The 22,378-nt window shown below is 43.0% G+C and overlaps 2 protein-coding genes across 4 annotated transcripts in view; one reads left to right on the forward strand and one right to left on the reverse strand.

The window, feature by feature from the left end:
• The window catches only part of CAT (catalase), a 63,098-nt gene extending 54,468 nt beyond the window's left edge, over positions 1-8,630 (reverse strand). Inside the window, exons 1-2 of one of the 2 annotated variants that reach the window (XM_053255294.1) lie at positions 8,437-8,630; positions 7,534-7,615 (exon numbers count right to left, since the gene is read on the reverse strand). In XM_053255294.1, coding sequence (XP_053111269.1) covers positions 7,534-7,560 — 27 coding nt within the window. In that variant the 5' untranslated portion in view covers positions 7,561-7,615; positions 8,437-8,630. The remainder of the gene's footprint in view (positions 1-7,533; positions 7,616-8,436) is intronic. The other variant, XM_053255305.1, reaches the window with a different exon arrangement.
• The window catches only part of ABTB2 (ankyrin repeat and BTB domain containing 2), a 254,828-nt gene that overhangs the window by 18,754 nt on the left and 213,696 nt on the right, over positions 1-22,378 (forward strand). The window contains exon 1 of one of the 2 annotated variants that reach the window (XM_053255226.1): positions 8,754-10,222. The exons of the other annotated variant lie outside the window; for it this stretch is intronic. Within the exon in view, the coding sequence (XP_053111201.1) occupies positions 9,349-10,222 (874 nt within the window). The 5' untranslated portion in view covers positions 8,754-9,348. Of the gene's footprint in view, positions 1-8,753; positions 10,223-22,378 lie in introns of those variants that run through there. 2 annotated transcript variants of the gene reach the window in all.

Raw genomic sequence — 22,378 nt, forward strand, 5'->3', positions numbered from 1 at the left:
GTATATAAATTTAACAATAAATATAAAATAAATAAATAAATAGGTAGGTAGGTATTTATGGGAAAGCTATATTTATGTTCTAGTTTCTTGTTTATGTTCTGTCAGTGGATACTGAAGGCTTTTTATCCAAATGCAGAGATCTATCCCAAGCAATGTTGTTGGATTTAACTGTACTGGATGTAGGCAGCAGAAATGTTTCCTACAGAAAGAAGGTACTGCTTGTGGTAGTGAAACAGAAATTCATACATAAAGATTGTATTGGGGAGGGGGGCAGAATTCATAAGAATGTCCTGCTGTACTACTGCAACTCCCCTTAGCCTAGCACTGGTAAACTTTAGGCACACTTGAAACATGGAGATCACATATACCAGCACTTGCTACAACTGGTCAGAGGGGTTACATAAGCTGTTGATAAAGTTGCACAGGCTTGTTGTGGCCCCTTTCCCAAGGACACTAATACTGCTCTTATCAGTCACAGTAGTGTTTCTGGAGATTGCACAACAGCTGAACCATGAACTCTCTGATCCTAGGTCCTGCTTTGAGGTTTATGGGACTTGTGTCAATTCCAGGGGGTAGGGGGGTTATGCTAGCCCAGCAAGGAACATCTGTTGATTGTCTCCCAAAATAAATGAATTTCTAGAGTATCACAATAACGTTTTGCATGGGAATTGTCAATGCTGAGGAGGCATCAGTGCAGTACCTCAGATGGTTGCTGATGAAGCCCATGGCTGTCTATATTTTCTAAAGCAATGTTTTAGCTATTCTGTGTATAAAGAATGCAAAAGCACATCCTGGTGATTTATTTAGAGAGAGTTTATTTTCCAAATCCATTCATTAAGCAATGTAATGTATGGAAAAGCAAAGCAGATTATCAATTTCAAGCCTTTAAAAATTACATTTTGTCATTTTGTGCAAGGTCTCAAAATATATTTTGCAAGTACTGATAATTGCAGCAATTGCATTAAAATTAATGACCATTCTGTGTAATATGGAAAGTGTAGTGGATATATGAATGATCTCTAATGCCATCTGCTGGAGAAAGAACACCACAACCATTAGAACAATGATAGGAAGAGCCAACATTGAAGGATCAGAAAAGGATTAATCCTAACCAAGATTCCCTCACATCCATCTTGAGTTCATTGTTCTATGAAATACAGAACAGAGGCAGAAAAGCAACAATTAAAGAGTTGCTGTGCCAAGTGATATGCCATTAGAAAGGGGAAGGTCCTTTTTTGCTCCTTTTTATATTTTGGTTTGCGCTTTTGGGGGACAGTAATGGAAGCTGCGCAGCGGGGAAGTAACTTGCCTAGGGAGCAAGAGGTTGCTGGTTCGAATCCCCGCTGGTATGTTTCCCAGACTACGGGAAACACCTATATCGGGCAGCAACGAAGATACTGAAAGGCATCATCTCATACTGCATGGGAGATGCCAATGGTAAACCCCTCCTGTATTCTACCAAAGACAACCACTGGGCTTTGTGGTGGTCGCCAGGAGTTGACACCAACTCGATGGCACAACTCTACCTTTTACCTTTAATGGAATTTGAACAGTTAACAGTAACTAAATTACTGTTAAACTTCTTTTGAATCTCTTGAAAACTCTATGCCTTAAGCTATACATAGCTTTGGAAATTCTACATTTTGGGAAAGGAAATAAGTTTTCTATTCATCATCTCTTTTCCACCTTTCCACAAGCCACCAGTGCCCATTACTTGGACTGCGAGTTCTTTGAAGACAGTAGTAGAAAATAAAAATGCAATGTATTCCCCACTTCTCTGCAGAACATTCAGAGTAGCTTACAGAAAAATTATATTAGAACAAAAACAACAATGCATAAGTAAATTAGCTGCAATAAAACCAGGCAGCAGTCAAAACATTCTTTTAGAATAGAAGAAAAAGTAAACACTAAAGCCCTGCTGAAATAAAGTCTTCAATAGACCCCTAAAGGCTAGGGGGCCAAGGGGCTCCTTTAGGTACATGGGGTGGGGGTGCGTTGCTGGCCAGAGGGAAAAGCTTGCAAGGCTGTGGATATTGATTTCCTGGCAGGGTAAATGTTCCAGCATGGCTGGGGGTGTGGCCTGAAAAATCAGACCTGAAGGGGAAATCCCTCTGGTCTGCTCCTAAGCCGTAAGTTGGGGGCCCAGCCAAGAAGCCAGGCACCATTTCCCCCGACTTTAAACAGCAAATTGAGTCTAAAAACAAGTAGGTAACTAGCATAGTTGAAAATTAGTCTGGAGTTAAGTGTTTCAGTTGCTGAGCCTCAGATACCACTTTGGCAGCTGTTTTTGAGACTACTTTTCAAGTGACAATTCTCTTATTTAGCAGGGGGAGAGCAACTGGCCCAGTTCATTCCCAGCACAGCATCTCTCCAGTGGCAGGCTGCCTACCTAACGTTTCTTTTTAGACTGTTAGCCCTTTGGGGACAGAGAACCATATTTCTTGATATTTTTCAGTGTAAACCGCTTTGAAAACTTTGGTTGGAAAGCAGTATAGAAGTATTTGTAGTAGTAGAAAGCACTGCAGTAGTAGAAGTACTGTAGGAAATAACTAGGACAAAATGACTGTAACAATATCAAAGATTTTGATGAAATTGCTCAGTCAAAGCCCAAATGATATGGAGCAGAAGTATAATGAAATGAAGAGAAAGAAACAGAATAAAATATGGCAAATGAGCTGTATATTACAGTTATGGTTTATGTTTTGTCCACACCCATGCATCTGATCAACTAGATGTTTTGCCTACAAAAGCCACAATAAGCTTGTTAGTCCCTAAGTAGTCACGAGACTCTTGTTTTTTCTGTGGGGCTGTTTTTGTTTTGTTATGGAGAAATTTGAGCTAGGTTACATTTAGGAGTGTGTTTCCATAAGCACGTTTTTGGCATGACTTGTATTTGGGGCAGCATATAAAATATGTTAAATAAATAAATGATGCAAAGAACATAAGAACATAAGAACAACCTTGCTGGATCAGGCCCGAGGCCCATCTAGTCCAGCATCCTGTTTCGCACAGTGGCCCACCAGATGCCGCTGGAAGCCTCAGACAGGAGTTGAGGGCATGCCCTCTCTCCTGCCATTACTCCCCCGCAACTGGTACTCAGAGGCACCCCACCCCCGAGGCTGGAGGTGGCCCACAGCCCTCCGACTAGTAGACAAAGCTAATTAAAATATAATGAAGGCAACAATCAACAAATAGTTTGTTTTCTCAACCAATCCTTTTTAGAAAGATCTAAGAGCCAAACTAGACATGATCCATATTGGATCTCCTGGCATCTTTTTTATTTGCTTAAAAGCAGCTGTAGCGGGGATGGGGTGGGGTAGGGGGAGAGGTTGGATTGAAGCTGTTGAGGAGGTAACCTTTCAGGCTCTACTTCCCCAATTTAAAATTTCCAATTTAAAATTTTCCAGTTACCAGCATTGGTTGCCATCCTAACACTGCATGCATATTCCAAACACCAGTGCAAATGCAGCACTAGCCCCAATGCTTCTGAAATACGGGCACTTTTGTGCAAGAGCACAATTATTTCAGAGCTCTCCCCGTAGTCTGGAAGCACTCTCTTAAAGCAGAAACGCATCCTTGAGGGTCAGGGACATGTGTCCCCTCTAACAGAGTGCTGCCGGAGTGCAGTGAAAGCTCTGAAATAATTGTGCTCTTGTGCAAGAGCACCTGCACTTAGGAATTGCAGGCTGCTGGAGTATTGGTGTTTAATACATGGTGTCAGCTGGGATATCAGCCAGTGCCTTTTCTCTCCTCTACAGCTAGTAGTCCACTTGCTAACTGGGCAAACAGACTTTTTCAAGTCATGGTTCTCTTATGTTTAGTAGGACGACAGCAACTGTCCCCAACTGTCCCAGCATAATGTCTTTTCCAGCTGCTGTTGTGTCTTTTTTGTTTTCAGCTTTCAAGCCCCTTTGGGACAGAAAAGCATTATCTATTTCTCTAAGGCACTGACTGATTGATTAAATGCCGTCAAGTCGGTGTCGCCTCTTAGCGACCACATAGATAGATAATCTCCAGGATGACCTGTTTTCAACTTGGCCTTTAAGGTCTCTCAGTGCTCTAAGGCATACCCGTTGCTAATCCCATACGGGGCAGCTCTCGCGAGATTTTGCGAGCAAGGGGAGAGGGAGAAGAAGGCAAGTGGCCAGCGAGAGAAAGCGGCGGCCAGGCTGGCAGCCAGGCGGTTCGAGAAAGCAGTGGCCAGGCCGGCCAGCCAGCCAGCAGGGAGAACAAACTGGGGCTGAAGGGGTGGGGGAAGAGACAGGGAGATCTGGGGGTACAGATGTTCAGTGCCAGGTCAGCTAGTTTCATTTATTTTGCTATGTAACCCATTTTAAGGACTTTATTGAAAAGTAGTATATAAATCTTCTAAATAATAATAATGAGATATAAGTCAGAGAAACAATACAGAGAAAGAGAGTTAGCATGCCCTCTCCCAGTGCTATAGCCCCAATCAGGAGTCAAGAAATGGTGGCTCAGTTCACCAGTCAAACAAAATATTTTACTCATCAGATGGTTCGTGAAGCTATGTTGGCACATTACCCATCAGGATTTTTTTCCACTCAGCAGGCATCGTTTTTCACTCATCATGGACAAGTAGATGAGTGGATTCCCTACATCCTGGCCCCTATCCAAATCCACACATACCCAGTTTTAAGCAAAGAAAAATATATCACATCTTGTTGGGTTGTGAAATTAAGATTCTGGAGAGAGGAGAAAAGGAAAGTTTATTGTAGCTCATCTTTTTTTTTTTTAAGTAGCCTATTTGCAATCCAATAGAAGTAGACCTTAAAGGTGCTAAAAAAAAAAAAAAAGCTTTCAAGCATAATCACTGTAAGTTTACAATGAAACAGACTACACTGTTTTCATTTTACTATTTGATTGGTTTCCCTCTGCTACCACCAGTCAGTCAGAAGTCTTTTAGGCAGTTAATTTCCATGTTAAAATACACATAAACTTAAGTAAAACATTAAAGTCACAGATAGGAAAAGTGGCTATCATCCTGAGTAATGAAGTGCTCAAGCTTCTAGACGTTGCGGGTACATGACGGAAGCCCATCCACAACTCCCCCGTCCCTTTGGGCGAGTGCACTGCAAGGTTGGAAACATGTTGCCGAGGGTCAGAGGATTGTTTCTGATCTTGTGGAATGAGGAGAGTGCTCTGGAGTCTAAAGGCTCTTGCACAACTTTGCTTGCACAAGTGGACAGGGAGTTGTGAGAGGACTCCTGCTGTGCCCCTAGAAGTGCAAGCACTTTGTTAGTCAGGATGTCAGTCAGTAAAAAATAAGATGAAGCAGCATTAGCTGACCAGCCAAATGCCTTCCCAAAGAGGAAGATTTTAGCCAACTTCTAAAAGTAAAGAAAAAAAATGGCTACGCAAGCTTCTATGGGCAGAGTCCCTCAGCCAAGGCACCACCACAGAAGAGTCCTGTTCTCACCACAAGCCATATTTCTAAGGTTCCCAAACAGAGCCTCACTCAAAGATCACGGAGGCCAGATGGAGGGACATATTAGAATTCCAAAGAACTTTCAGCTACTCTACCACAGCTACTGTGGCATTTGTTCCATTGTCACAGCTAGAACACACACACACACACACACACACACACAGAGTGACTGACATCCTGACTAAGTTTACTCAAGGAAGTTCCATTGGACTTAAAAGGACATGTTAGGCAATTTCAATTGGACATCCTTGGGTAAATTTAGTCAGGATGCCAGCCACTGCCTCATATTATCTAAATTTACTTTGCAAATAATGAGGCTGGTCTAGCCCAAAGGTGGCGCTCTTGTATCAAATACATACGTGGCAGCTAAACACTAAATAAAATTACTAATAAAATACAGATACAGAGAGGGTAGAACTCCTTTAATTTGGTCCACATATGGAGAGGAAGAAAAACCAGGCATCTTTCTTTCATATCCAGCTCACGATTCAAGGTCAGAAGTGTGTAAACCAAGCTCAAAAGGCCTCTTTCAGGCTGCAAAACTTGCTGCCTTCTTGGAATGGGCTGACAATCTACCCATTCACATTATGACACCCATGGCAGAGACTATCAGTCCAAGCCTAAGCACATTTATTCAGAAGTAGGCTCCACTGAGTTCAATGCAGCAAGTAAGTGTTTAGAATTACAAACTTAGTTAACTGCTTATCTAATGTTTCAGTAAGTGAATCAGTATGTGAATATCAGTTTCCAGCAGGCCCATGTAGCAGACTTGCATATCATTTAGATATTAGCTTCAGTGAGTAAGTTTATCAAAACAAATCTCAACAGAACACAAGACTGAAACCCAAGGCCCCTGTATTTCTGCCATGTGAAAAAAGTACATGTCCCTGGAAGTAAGAAGAGTGCAAAGAGAAGCACCTTTATGTGCCTGAAAGTCAGTTTGGTCTGTTTAACTATCCCACTGACATGGTCTACTAGTGTTTTTTGCACCTAACCCAATCATTTATTTGATTTATACTAGCTGAACCCACACAGAGCATCTGTGTGCTCTTTGGGGCTGGTGGTTCCCCCCTCCCTCTCACCTGCTGCCCCAGTCTTCTTAGCTTTTTGTCCCTGGCTGCTGGCAGCGCTTTCCTTCCCGACCGGGCACAGCTCCACCACCCGCCCAGCTGGGCTGCTCTTGGCAGCATGGCTCTACCACTGCCTGCCACCTCCTCTTCCTGGCAGCGGACTGAGCCGCCACCTCCATTACCGTGGTCGGAACTCTCACGTGACCTTTCGAGAGTTCCGCCGTGAAGAAGTTGACATGCATCCCCACAGTCGGCTAAGAGAATTAATAAGATAGAAGATACCACCCTTCCAAAAATGTCTCAGGGCTGTTTACATCAAAATAAAAACAATTAAAATCAAAAGCATAACAGCATAAAACTAATTAACAGTTAAAACAGTTAACGGTTAAAAAAACCTGGAAAACCAGGCCGAACATTTACAACAATTAAAATAGCTTGCAACAGTTTCACTTCAGATAACCCAAATCTTTGACTCTATCCAGCTTTTGCTTTTTCCATATTGCATGGAGTAACTAGCTACCTAATGGCACAGCAGACAAGCAACCTGCCTAGAGATCAGGGGGCTGTTGGTTTGAAGCCCCGCTGTTGTGTTTCCCAGAATATGGGAATATGGGAAACACCTATATTAGGAAACACCTAATATGGGAAACAGCTGTATTGGGCAGCAGTGATATAGGAAGGTGCTGAAAGGCATCATCTCATTCTGCACAGGAGAAGGCAATGGTAAACCTCTCCTATATTCTACCACGAAATCCACATGGCTCTGTGGCCGCCAGGAGTTGCCACCAACTCGACAGCACAACCCTTTCCTTTATGGAGTAGCTCCATAAAGCCTCAATCCTAGACACACTTACTTAGGAGTAAGCACCAATGAACTCAGTGGGACTTTGATTGCATTGCAAAAGTTTTTTCAAAATTATATTAAGAATGCCTCAGATTCATGTGCATGTGTTTCTGTCTCACTGTGATGCATTAGGGGGCATTTTGGAGGTCAATTTTTTAAAAAGAAAAACCTACTTTGCCTTGGGTATTTCCACAAGTCATCTTAGAACATCATTTAATCTGTAAGGCATCACTTGTAAAGGGTTGTTAAGGCAGGCTAGAAAGCAGGGAAAAACCAGTTTTAAATCAAGTGTACCTTTTTAGCTCATGTAGAGTTTAGATTCAAAGACAGGCCTGGAAACTCCAGCACACAGTGCAATCCTGTGCATGTTTACGCAGAAGCAAGTCTTGTTGTGCTCAGCTGAACTTACTTCCAAGTCATTGTGCATAGGAAATAGTGATTCAAAGGCCCTTTTTGTCACAGGAGCAACCTTCATACTAACTTATTTTAGACTGGGAGACCCTTTAGAAAACATGTTAGCACCTGAGGCTTATCACCTTTCACAACAGTCTGTAATAAGGCTGTGAAACCTACATCAGTAGAAATCTACATTATTTTTGTTTCTTCTCCACATTAAGAACCTTCACACATAACACAACAAGTTTGAGAAAAGCTCAGAAGCACTTTATCTTATATATAAGAGTGGTCTCAGCAGAGTTCTGGGGAAATGCAGTGAATGCTGCAGCTGCGGGGGGTCACAAGCAAAACATCCTCAGTCAACTCTGCATTCAAGTCAATACAGTTTTACAATCTAATACAAAGATCAGAAACATGGAACGATTTGTGCCCCACTTGTGCAAACTGACTAGCAGCCTAACATCTACACATGCCTACTCAGAAATCAATTCCCCCAAGTTCAGCGGGGCTTGCTTATTTCCGGGTAATGGCGCAAAGGGTTGCAAAGGCCATGCTTAAGCACATCTACTTGGAAACAAGTTCTTGTCTCAAGTCAGCGAGTCCTCCCTCCGCGAAAACCATGTTTAGTCTCAGGCTGTATGCTTAGCAGTTCAGCTGCACAGGACGAGGAGCTTCATTACCTCTGCAAAGCGGGAGCTGGACATGATGATGAGCACACTGCTACTACTGTTTCTCCAAACTTCAAGCAACCGAGCAGCTCCTTCCGTCCGCCACTTTTCTTCCTAGTTTCCCCAGTTCCTCTCTCGCTCTGGAACCTCCCACGCCAGTTGTTTTGATTCCTCTCTGCCGTTTTCCTGTCCCCGCCCCTCAAGCCTGCGTGAAATTTACATAGACACCGCCTATCTCTCATTTCAGTAGCTGGTCCAACCCCCCACTTTCCCCGGTGCCGCTGATTGGTGTGTTTGCCCGCAGGTCATTTGCATGCCGCCTGCAATCGGCGTGCCCAACAGAGCAGTACCAGAGAAGTTCGCTGAAAGCTTCTTGCAAGTGTCTGGTGGAATCGCCGGCGCTTAGCCCGCAGCAGCTCCTTGGGCTGGCTCTTTGAGCGTTCAGTCTTTCGTATTCTTATTTGGCTGTTTGATAAGTCCGAGTTTAACTCCGGGTCGTCGTTTGAGGAAGGACTGACTGCCTGCTTGCCTGCCTTCCTGAGCTGTCCCCCTGTTTTCGCTCAGTCGACTGCGGCCACCCCGTTGGGAATGGCATTGCCTGTTTGAGCTTCTGGAAAGAGCTCTCCTGGTTCCCCTCTTGTTCTTCTCCTGGCCCCAGTATTTTCCATCCTTGCTCGAGGCGGAAAATAAATGATCTCAACTTGACTGTGGAATGGAGACAGCTGGCACCCATAAGAACCTGAAGGATCCTTGGGAGCTCAAGCACAAACTGGACGTGCACGCAGCCGAATAGGAGAGTGGGACCAGCTTGCTTCTGGTGCGACCGGCTTCTGTCTCCGGCTCCTTTCGAAACAGCCTGGATCGAGCTGAATCGTCTTCCGCGTTCTGTGCAGTTGAGGAGCGGAATCGCAGCAGGTATTTCCTATGGCTGGGATATACAGCTCTACTCTGAAGACCCTGGAAGATTTAACCTTGGACTCCGGGTATGGGGCAGGGGACTCCTGCAGGTCCCTTAGCCTCTCTTCTTCCAAGTCCAACTCCCAAGCCTTCACATCCTCTCAGCACAGGGGCAACTGGTGGTACTATTCAGGCTCCATGAACAGTCGGAATAACAGCTGGGATACGGTGAACACTGTCCTGCCGGAGGATCCCGAAGTTGCGGACATCTTTTCGAGATGTGCCAAACTGCCTGATCTAGAGGAATTCCCTTGGACTGATGAGGACATTGGGAAGATCCTCAGAAAGGGGAAAGGGGGAGGAGGGAACAAGAGAAACTTTACCCAAGACGCGGTGAGGAGGTTGTCTGTGTTACTCAGGCGGCCGTTGATCCGGATTTCTCGGGAGGCACAGCGTCTGAGCGTGATGCATTCCAAATGCACCAGATTTGAGATCCAAAGTGCTATCAAGCTGATCCAGAGCTGGTCGTTATCCGAAAGCTGCGTCTTGGCAACAGTCAAGGCCCTGTCTCTGTACAGCATGAGTGCTGGCGACGGCCTGAGGAAGGGCAAATCCGCCCGGTGCGGCCTCACCTTTTCGGTCGGGACGTTTTTCAGATGGATGGTAGATACCAGGATCTCCGTTAGGATTCACGAGTATGCGGCCATCTCTTTAACATCCTGCATGGAAAACCTGGTGGAGGAGATCAAGGCCAGGGTTCTAGCGAGCCATAGCCCAGACGGGGGCGGAGGGGGTGGGGAGATCTCCGCCGAAGCCCTAGAGATGGTCATCAACAATGATGCTGAGCTCTGGGGAGTACTGCAGCCCTATGAGCATCTCATCTGTGGGAAGAACGCCAATGGTAAGGACCAGCCAGGCAAAGTTCGAATGTTGCCAAACTCGCTATGCCAATTGTTCTAATTGTGGTGACTGATTCTCTGCTTACTTCTGATGGTCTTTGCTAGCAAAAGTGTACCTGCGTCCATGTTTGACTCTTTTGCATTGGTTTTTGTCCTGGTTTATGTGGTTTTATTGTCGTTCTTGCATTTTATTCCTATAGGCTATCTCTAGTTGGCAGGTCAGGATATGAGTTGTAAATTAAAATACATAGTTTAGGTAAACTAGATGGGGAAACAGTGTGCCTTCTGTTCTGCAGAGGATTAAACTGCTGGAGTAAGGTACAAAAGCATTGAGTCACCTCAGAGTAACCTCCAAAAAGTATATAAAAGAGCAAATAACTAGAGATCAGGGGCGTAACTACTATTAGGCAAGGGGAGGTGGCTGTCTGGGGGCCCCCATGCCTCGAGGGGCCCCCCAGAGGCAAGTCACATGACTATATATTCTGAAGTGTGTGTGTGTATCAGCGAGGGGTCCATTTTAAAATTTTTTCTCTGGGCCCACTCCAGCCTTGTTATGCCCCTGCTAGAGATCTCCTTGCTTCTGTTAATAATATAGCTCTGAGTGGTTTCCAAGTACTCTGGAAAAGGGGATGTCCCTTAAAAATGTATTGTTTGTTGTGTTTTCTTTGACAAGAAATGAATTGCCTTGAGTCAAAATAATCCTATGTCAGAATTAAGTCATGTTTTTCAGAATTCAGTAAGACTTGCTTTCAAGTAACTGTGCATAGAATTCAGTCACACGGATCATGCAACTGAGAGGGCTGGGGAAACTCTGTGATATATTTATCAAAAGATTGATATCCCACTTTACTTTCTGGAGGTATTAAAAGTAGCACACACACACACATGCACACCCTATAAGAAATAATATCATCAGCTACTAGTTGGAGGGCTATAGGCTATCTCCAGCCTCAAAGGCAGGATGCCTCTGAGTACCAGCTGCAGGAGAGTAACAGCAGGAGAGAAGGCATGCTCTCAACTTCTGCCAGTGACTTCCAGCGGCATCTGGTGGGCCACTGTGTGAAACAGGATGCTGAACTAGATGGGCCTTGGGCCTGATCCAGCAGGGCTGTTCTTATGTTTTTAAGCAGCAGTCATAAAATCACACGAGTCAAGCAATGAGGGGAAGGAGCATACACAGAGCAGCCCCCAGTTAGTCTGCCCATATTTGGAAAAGGGTGGGTAAAAAGGAGGGAGTTTAGCTTCCTCTTAATTATGGGCAAAGAAGTTGCTTGTCGCACCTGGTGGGGCGGTGTGGGGGGATGGCTACCGAGAAGGCTCGCTCTCTCACTGTTGCATTCTTGTATCTGAAAGAGAGGGAACAAGAAGGGTGGTCTCCCTAGAAGATGTTATGGGCCAAACAGATTCCAGTAGGAAGAGGAGGTTCTTCCGGTATCTTGATTTTAAGCTATTCATGGCTTTAGAAGGTAATAACCAGTCGCATTTAGAATTGTACCTGGAAACCTACAAGTAACCAGTGCAGCTGATAGAGCAAAAATGTAATGTGCTCTAAATGCTTAGTGCCCGTCATAACTGTTAACTGCTGTGCTATACCAGTTATAGCCCACAGAGGGTCTTCCGAGGCACACCCACACACCGTGTGTTACTGTTGTCTGATTGAGAGGGGATAAAGGGCATGGAGTCACTGAGGAAAGGTCTACCTGAGCCCGGAATGGACACAGCTGGCACACTAGTTGGAGTAGGAAACATGTGACCCGTAGAAAGAATATTCTGTAGTATTTCTAACAGTGACTAGAATCCAAATAATAACTACTTTAAGTGAGTTCAAGGGCTTGTGTTAGCCCAATGGATTATTGTGTTGTATCTCTTTGAGCAACAGACCCTCATGTCATAGCACATAGTTTGGAAGCTTCCCTCTGTTGCAGAAGGCATTTGTCATGCACTGGTCCAAGCTCCCTCTTGGATGCGCTGACCATCTGGACCATTCTTTCACTTGTCAACCAAGAAAAGGAGATAAATGCTACTTAGAGTTTGACAGTTCAAAGTAACACCGTATACAGTGCCATTAATTTGCCAAGTTGAAAGTTATAGGGAACTTATCTGAATGACATTATATTAGCTTACTTACCCATGTAATCTGACTGAAAAGGGACTTTTTAAGTAGTTAAGCACATTGCTAGCATTTTCCAGGGAAACATGACCCTGGGATTTTTCCAGATTTCTCTCTTTTTTTTGTCTGAAAACCTGGATTCATAGGGAACCTAAAGGCTCCCATCCAGCTAAAGTTAGTCATGACTAATTCCCATTGAAAGAAAAGGAAGAATATGTCACATGAGAAGCATTGTCACATGAGCCCTCACCTGCAGTCTGAAATGGAACAGTCAAGACACAGCTTTATGATTCTCACACACAGTTTGTGTGAACTAGGCCTTAGTTATGACGAACGTTTGCTGGATTGCGGTTGGGGCCTAAGTTAATACTTCCATTGTATGACTTTTCTCAGCACACAAGCTGCAGTTAATAGCTGTCAGAGAAGTGTGGTTCTCCCACTACCCTGCAACCATTTCAAATGTGTTTGCTGCTGATTAACTCATGAATGGCATGGGTACCCACTGGATAGTGCCTTCCCTGTGAAGAGAATGATGACCAGCAATGCAGCTCCTTTGCTATCATTTCTACCATTTCTGTGAAATGTTTTGAGAATATTATTTTAAATTCTTTCCTGGAGTCTGGAGAAGTGCTCCCTGCTTTACTGTTTTGCCATAGGACTGTTCATCCATACTCTGCAATAAAGAAATAAAAATACAAAATATTGTTAGTCGAGAACTGTTTCCCCAACTCCATTTCCCACCATATACTTATGCTTTCTAGAAGAGTAAATATTGCAAATGTATAATGCACATAAAGTGTTTAGAATTGTTCACTAACCCACTCCAAATCCAAGGTTGTTGTTTATTCCAAAATATGCTAATATCTTTCAAATTTGTGTTAACTGCACATAATCTTATAATGATGATCCACTTCCACTCTCAGCCTGTGTTGCCAGAAGGCAAATAGTGGACAGCACAGGAAAAATCTTACATTCTACCTGTGTGGTGTCACAGGTATTTTTGCAATATAGCTTCACTTGTGTATGAGAAAGATGTCAACTGAAAATAAAGATGGATAACTACCCATAATGCTGTTCTTGAAAGCCGAGAGAGAGTGTTAGAGTTATTTCTTGCAGAATAAAGTGAATGAACAGAGGCTTGTGTTACATGGAAACATAAACAGATATGAACGGAAATTGTTAGAAGCATTCAAAGCATTAAATGGTACAACTAAGGTACATTCACAAATTGAATAAAAAGCATTGATTAGTCATGCAAAGAGCTGACTTTATTTTACTGTTGTATGCTTCTTTAGATCATTTCATCAAATTGTATTTATCTAGTTATACATTCTGCCTCCCTATGCCTACATGTGTATTTAATTCACTTTCAGGAGTGTGTTTATTATGTTATCAAATAGCTTGGAGTGCAGGACTCAGTAAACCTGCCTAATAACCATTAGTTGCACTCTGCAAGATGAAATTGTTTTTGTAGTACTTGACCGGGGGGTGGGGAGGGGCTTGACTTTTCTTTAAGAAAACCTGGGAGTACAGGCAATGAATCACAGTGTTTTTGCTAAAGGTAGTTGACTCTAGTCTGGATCACTCTGTAGCATTTAATCCAAATTTTTTGAGAACAGTGGAAAGACGGACTATATGCCATTTTTTAAATTAGTGGATTCATGTTTTGGTTCAATACTTGCTAATAATGAACTCGTAAGATGTTTACTGATTTTGGCACTGGAGATGACAATCTTTTAGAACCAAACTTTATGTGGCATGGATCATACCTCCAGATACTTCTGTTTTTTCTTAAAAACAGCTGAATGATGTCTGTTCAGAACTGGATCAGAGCAACAGTGCTGGGATGGGGGTGTTTTTACCCTGATCTCCATACCAGTTTCCCAGTCTGAATCACTCCCTCCCCTCAAAGCTGCTGTATTCCCCCTAGTATGGGAAAAACTACAAGTGTGCCATTTTTTCCTGCCAGGCAGCTTTGGCAACACAATTTTGATCACACTTCTCCCTCACTGCCACTTCACCAATTAAACTTGGAGCCTTTCCCAGCTACTCTTATGAAGAAGCAAAAATGTTGGGCGATCCAATCATGGATACCCTGTGTAATGTGTAGTTTGGTCCTTGTAGATTGTTTCAGGACCGTCCTATTTCAGCTAAAAACTGCAGCTTTGGAAGAATATCTTTTGTCTGTGTTATCTAAAATCGTTAGATCAGAGAAGCAGTGCTAATGCTGTCTTCTTAAAACATTTGAATGTAGTCCATACCCTACGCTTACGGCCAAATCATGGGTTTTCAGAATTTGAGATGCATAATTCATTTGTAAGTAATGAGTTACTATGATGTGAGAGGACCATAATCAGGGCATCTCTTCTTTGGAGCAGAAGGAAGAGTGCCACCCCACCACCTCTGAACTATGAATACAAAAAGTTTTATTTTATTTATTTATTTATTTATTTATTTATTTATTTATTTATTTATTGCCATTTCCTTCTGGTAGTCAGTGCTGTGGATCAGTGGGGCAACATTTTGTCACTAACACACATCTTACTTTGCTAGGGTGCCTCCACTAGCAACACCATGTGGCCTTGTTCCTTCCCTTTTGGTTGTCCTCAAGCCAAAGACACTAGTAAAAGTTACTGGGAGAGGCACCGGTCTTTGTCACATCTAGTAAGGCTTAAACTGTTGTAATCTTGTGTAGTGTGGTGTCTAAAAGAATAATCTGTGGTTTACCTTGACCATACTCTCACTAGGCTGTTTGATGGAAGCAGTTACCTCTCAGCATCAACCTCACTTTCCCAGCTACAGTGTGAGGATAATAATATGACCTACCTTAAAGGTAAAGTGTGCCGTCAAGTTTTCTTTGGTAGAATACAGGAGGGGTTTACTATTGCCGCTTCCCGCACGATATGAGTTGATGCCTTTCAGCACTTTCCTATATCTCTGCTGCCTGATATAGTACCAGCTGGGATTCGAACCGGCAACCTGCTTGTTAGTCAAGCATTTCCTCGCTGTGCCACTTAAGGTGACATATGACCTACCTTACAGAGCTGTAAAAATTACCACGTTAATTCATGTAAAGCACTCTGAATACTCAAAAGTGTTCTGTTCATATATGTAACATGGAATAAATGTTAAGTATTACTAACATACTGAAAGGCATCATCTCGTACCACGCGAGAGATGGCAATGGTGTATATCCCTCCTGTATTCTACCAAACACAACCACAGGGCTCTGTGGTCACCAGGAGGCCACACTGACTCGACGGCACACTTTATTTATTAAGCTTTAGGAAGTTTTACCACACTAAAATCTGAGAATCCAAACATCTGGACCAGATATTTTCCATTGCTTCTTTAAGGTTCTTCTGGATGAGGCATTTTGTGTGTTAGGATGCCGATTTAGCAAACATAGAGCATCTGGGTAATTTATATGAGTAACACAGTCCAAACTGGGTACTGTATTGCTACAGAAATGCCTGAGCAACCTTTTGCTTTCTCTTTCTAAGTTCTGCACCCACAGTTGTTGTTTTTAGTACTAGGTATGCAGTGAGCAGTGTTAGAAGGCAGCTTCCACCTGGATGTGTCTTTATTCCCCAACTCACCCTGTATTGCATAGGAACTACTGGCAAGCTAACGGCAAAACCAAGCTTGCTCCTTATTTCTGCATACTTAAAACCTAAAGCTACAATATTAGCCCTCTTCAGATATTATGAGTGCCCCAGGCACTCACAGTTACAGCAAGCAAAAGTGGGGAGGAAGTCTCACTGCCCTGCTGTCAACCACCCTGTCAGGTCAGTAGCGCCCCCTTCAGACAAACGCTGCTGTAACTATGATCATTGGTATGAGGGGGGTAATTGACATCAGGGCAGTGAATCTTCCTCCCTGCTTTTGCCTGTTGTAATTGTGAGTGCCTCCGCTCACTTATAACATCTGAAGTGGGCTATTGTCAATAGCCATTCTGATTACATGGAAGGCTTTTGGATCTCTCCAGTAGTCTCAATATAAAATGTAATGCTAAGACTGAATACTAAGTTTCCTTCTGTGACATATGTTTTTTAATATTTCTATTAACATCATGTGTGTCCAGTTTTTTAATTGCTGAATGTCCTGGGATATTTATGTACATGTGTAAGTATTCTGGGATGACTTTCTATAATACCGTGAGAGATGCCAGGTTTCCCCCTGCTCCCCCTAATTATTCACATCCGTATTCTCTTTCTTGAAGCAGTACTTGGCTGTGTTGAAACCCTTTGCAAACCAGCACTGTGATATGTGTACAATTAAAAATAGTTCGTTTGCCAGTTCTAATGAAAGAGTCGTGTAATGCCCCACAGATAAAAGGGGAGGCAAAAACTTGAGAATAAAAATCTGGTCAGTGGGCCATAGAGAGAGCATCTATGTATATATATATATGTGTGTGTGTGTGTGTGTGTGTGTGTGTATACACACACGACAAATGAAAAGGATCTAAAGTTTTGGAAAGCTTGTGGATTGACTTGAGAATTTTATATGAGAATGATGATATAATCCCAATTCTAGCTCTTGTAGACATATGAATAAATTAAGTAGATGTCAGTGGAATCATGAGCAATATTAAGAAGCTTCTCTAGAAAATGGCATAAACAGAGCAACCAGTATACAAAGGTGTTTTCTTTTTGTTTGAAGCTTTATTTTCCCATCAAGAGTCATGTGGAGACTGCTAATTGAGTTTTCACCTATTGGTGAATTATGTGGGTGTCTGCTTAATAGACTAATAGATTGATGATTGCTGTAACATACCTTCAAAGATTATATTTTGAATCTTAGGAAATGTCAGTAATATTACAGAAGATCAGCAGTGATATGCTAGTTTTAAAGGTATATCCATCAGTTCAAGAATATACATTTGTTTTACAGATCTGTATGTGTGTACACTGTAAACAGATTGTACATGCATTGAATATAGCATGTGAACAGAGCTTACGTTTAACATGGTTCTTGTTAATGGTAGCGGCAGCCAATGAGGCACTTTGCTAGGAAAAACAAACGGATCAGAGGGAATTACTTCCCTTACCTTCAGGTGCTGGGAGGTGGTAGAGGAGGCAGTGGGTGTTGCAGCCACTATTGCGCAAATGCACAGTTGCTGAATGGACAGTTGCCTCTACTAATGACAGCAGCATAAAGTATATGATTGTCCACTCAGCAATCGTATACTTGCAAGATGCTGGCTCCAGTACCTGGACTTTCTCCATTGCCTCCCAACTGGGGCCCTGTGCAGTGGCAGGTGGAGGTTTTGCCTAATTAATCACTCTCACAGGCACTGATAGATATTTGATATTTCTAGAACTATCTGAAGGTGCTTGCTCAATGCCTTTTGACATATAGGGAGATGTTTCTTCAATAAGCTTTGATGGTTGTTGGCTTCTGAGGCAGGACCTCCACTCCATTAAATGGAGGCTGGAAAAGCAGTCAGGAATTGGAATATAGCCAGCGAAAGAGACAGTGGTCTGAGTTCTGCACCAGCTGGCTGGAAGAAGCAGCCTTAAGGGTTTCAAGCAGCATGCTTGTTTGCTTGGGGGAAACTAATGCTGGTACAAAGACTAGCATTGTCTGTGTGGTTGCTACACTCAATTTGTATATTTGTAAATAAACAGATCACAAACACTCAGAAAGTCTTTCTTTCCCTTTCCTCACAAGGAAACAAAGTAAGGTGGTTCACATGACCAAAATCTCTGGTGGCTGGGGGTGGGGGGGGAGGCAGGAGTATACCCACCTTCCCCCGCATGAGGAAGGGCTCGCATGATCAGCATGGCAGAGTTGCCTTCAATAGGGACCTGGAGTAGGAAGTCCTGCAGTATCCCACAATTCACTGTATGGGCAGTGGAGAGGCTGCCCACATCAATACAACAGCTCCTGGCTTCATGGCCACTCTATAGGCGGTACTATGGTGCAGATCCAGCTGGGCTGAACAGCTCCAATTGTGTACATGATTGGGACTGTGAGATAAGATGGGGCTTTGCCCCTCTTACCTTGGTTTAAGGCAAAGTAAAAGATCAGGGTAACCCTGCTCTGGAGCACTGGCAGTGTAGGAGCGGGTCCCATGGCTTCACACAAGCCTCTCTACCCGGGTTTTCCCACTCCTACCCTGCTGTGGCTGGTTGTGAGAATGACCTTAGTGTGTATCAACTGCCCCTGAAACTTCCTACAGCTCAAGGCACCAAAGAGACATGTATGTCAAATGATAGTTTTAGAAGTCTGTAATTCTTCTGTAATGGTCTTGTAATTTATGATCTTGAAATTTATCCCTGTAGCTAGTCTGTACAACAACTGCAGGCTCTTATTATTTAAATGGGATTCTATGCTAAATCAATTTAGTCAGAATTAAGAGTCTGAAATACTGCAGCAAACCTTCAGTACTAGTTACAAGAAAACTGGGACTTCTATTAGTTTGAAAGTTCCAACAATGTGTGTTTCTTTTTTCTCACCCGCAACACACACCAAATGCCAGTTCTCATTTTATTGATGTCACTCCATAAAAACAGCTTTATTAAATCAGAGCATTGACTTCTCTATCCCAGTGGTGCCTGGTTCAAAAAACTACAGTGTCTTATTCTCTTTTCTGCATTCTGAGTATCCTGCAACCTAAAGTATATGGACAACTTCAGACATATTTTTAAAGATGCCTTAGGACACTTTTCTCTTTTACTGGTGGGGTTCATGAACCATAACTTGGTTGGGTCCCAACCCAAGGTGAGTTGCACTAGAGCACCCCTGCCATTTTTTGTTGTTTTTTCAAGAGCCAAGGAAGATTGTAGAACAGAAAAGAATAAAATACACAAGCTGTTTGTGGACTTAGCCTTGATGGGAGAGGAAAGCATGTATACAATAAAAAATTAAGGATGTCCCAAGTTGCAACTTAGAATATTAGGTTCCAGGCTAAAAGTCCCTCTCAATAAGAGTTTCATTTTATTGGTGTAATGAACTCATACCAGACATTAATGTAGTTGCTGTATTTATTTATAGAATTTTGAAGCACAAAGTTAAAAACCTGTGGAAAATCCAAAGGTACCATTGATTAATGACATGTCACTATATATTTATTTCCCTTCTCACTTTAATAAATTAGATGTAGTATAATAGTCATGATGTATTTTGAAAGCATTTGTTGGAATGTGGTGTTCTTTTGGTTTAATTTTTTATTGTCAACATTGAAAAACAGTTTATCCTTCATTCTGAAGCCACAGATCTAATTCTCTGTTTGAGATTCATGCATCGAACAGCGAAATTACTTGTAATGTGTGTTATGTATTCAAACTGCTTTCTGGTTAGCTGAACTAACTGAAGTGCCCATAGAGTGTCTCATTAATTTTAACAAGCTATTATTGTCACCGCTACATTCTGCGGAGTCTAACAGAGGGAGATAGCTGCAAATGTGATCAGTAAGCTAGCAGGGTGGAAGCATTATTCAGCTATGGTAGCTGTACTTGTCTGAGTATTAGCATCACTGCACTTTAAAACTCTTCCAAAACTCAATGTGGGGGTGTTGTTGTTATTATTTTATTATTATTATTTGCCTAGTTCATATATTACCTCAGTTGTGTGGTTGCTGGCATGCAAGTGACCTAAAGCCTGTGGAGGCCCAACTGAGCTCTTTGTTGGTTGCATAAAGGTACACCCACATGGCTTGGGACACCATCCAGAGAGAACCCACTCCACCCCCAGCCCAAGTATGAGGAGTAGTTGCACTCAGTGTGCATCACAGGGAAAGCGGCAGCACAAGAATTCAGTGCACCTAAGGCAGCATGCCACATGCTGGCCTCCTCAACATCTGCACTCTCTCTTGCCTGCTGAAGAGGAAATGTGGATAAGGCAGTGGAGTACTGAAGATGCTCCATAGTGCACCACTGCCATTTCCATGTTTCTTCTTCCACTTCCTTCCACTATAACCAGCATGAGGGAGGAGACAAAGGAGGGGGCGGGAGAAATCTGCTGTGCCAACGTGCCTACACAGAGCTCCAAAGGTGCCCTGAACAAGTAGAAAGGCACTTCTGCTCACACAAGGTGGTCCCTGACCCCCGCCAGTTCCCCCCTCCAAATACAGCCCTCAGTGCTTCATCCCATGTTGTTCTGAAGTGTCCCTGATCCTCAAGAATGGATTTTCAGGAGTGCCCATCTGGCTGTGGTGATGAGGATGGAACAGGAAAGCTCCCCTATTCAAGCGGAAGACTGAATCAGAGTTCTCTGGATTCAGCTGAATACTTTTAAAGTGTCAGTTGTCACATTCAACAGTTATCAAATCTGTAGAAATCATGTAGAAGAATGAAATGATGGACCTGCAAGCAGCCCCAGACATTTGCCTTTGTCAAAAGGCAAAACAAGTTGCATGAAGGATAGAAAATATTTGTTTATTGTTCAATATATTGAGCCTCTATATGGAGTTGACAAAGCACCCCCACTGATCACCTGAAAAAGTGTGTAGATTCTTACTATTCAAGCCAGGTTTAGGAGATCTAATTCAGTGAGAATCTTTCATGGCCATGATCAACATCTGCTTTCAACAAGTTTGTCACATAGCAAAGTGCTAGAAAAGTATTCTGTGGTATTCTAGCAATGACATCCTCTTATTCGTGGTAAGTGTTTAAACACTTTCATAATCTGATAATAATGAGGCTGTGGTTTGCCATCAAGGATGTTCCTGCCTTTATGAATTCTCAGATATTTTGGAATTCATACTGGAACACACCAGGAATTTGTTCCGGCTGGTCTATCCTTGATTGCCTAGAGTACCAGTGATGGGAAATTGTATTTATTTATTTACTACACTTGTATGCTGTTATTCCTCAAGGAGCCCAGAGTGGTGTACATGGTTATATTTATCCTCACAACAACCCTGTGAGATAGGTTAGGGTGAGAGATAAGTGACTGCCCAGAGTCACCCAGTGAGTTTCCTGGAAGAGTGGGAATTTGAACTCTGGTCTTCCCAGTCCAACCCTCTAATCAATCACTACTGCCCTGAGCCATTTTGGAAGGGTGGTATACAAATGAAATAAATAAATAAATACACTACACTGGCTCTATATAGGCAAAGGGTTTTTTTAAAAAAAAAATGCTCTTCAGACATATGCACTGTTGGTTATTACAGACTAGAAAGTAATATGGTGAACTCTTGGGTTTCTGCAGTTCTAGAGGAGAGTGCTACTGACATTTGTTTTAGCTCTGCAGACTAGAGCCCTGTACAGAGGAGGTGGGTCCAGTGAATATGTGTAGTAGGATAAGATTGGGCCCACTTCTTGTCCCAGCCTTATGAATGGAACCTACACATGTACAGCTTGAGTGAACCCATGGAGGTTGGGGCACAGTTAGAAGCTTCAATTCTACCCCCTCTTCCAAGGCATTTGTTGTACTTAATTTGCTACACAGGGCTAATGTGTAACAGACTTGCAGCATACAGTTTTGAGTTGACTGAAATTATTGGTAGATAACAAAGCTGTCACTATGCATGTTGTTCATTTCCAAATTATCTTTCACTATTTTGTACATTTTACCTATTATTTCCTTGCTTGCTTCAGGCTATTCAGGGTCATGGTCAGAGTAGCCCGGGTTCACATTCTTCTTGCCCTGTGCATCTCCCCATGGAGAGAAGGTACTGAGTGAACCAGGAAGACCTAGGGAGGCATCCAAACCTTTGTCATTACTGGCTATGCCATTTCCCCCCAGGGGAAAGCCATTAATAGTATTGCAAGATGTCCAGTAAATCACATATCCTTCACTTGATGGGAGGAGCTGGTGTGAGAGTGTGAAGTGATTAACCGTCCCTCCTTAACCTCCCCACTGCCAGTGGTAATCCATTGTCAGAACCTCCTCCTATTCACAGGATGAGAGTTGCACTTATGGAAGGGGTCCTTCCATGATAGAAGGCATCCTTGCATCAGTGCAACTCTCCTTTCATGAGCAACTCATGCCGTCCGAGCTTCTAATGACAGAGTGGCCCTCTACCAAAATACTGGAAGCTGTCCCTGGAGCTTATTTGTACATCAGACCTTCTGGACCATGTAAGATAAAATCTGCTTTT

This window comes from Hemicordylus capensis, chromosome 1 (assembly GCF_027244095.1).
Source record: "Hemicordylus capensis ecotype Gifberg chromosome 1, rHemCap1.1.pri, whole genome shotgun sequence".
Classification (NCBI taxonomy): domain Eukaryota; kingdom Metazoa; phylum Chordata; class Lepidosauria; order Squamata; family Cordylidae; genus Hemicordylus; species Hemicordylus capensis.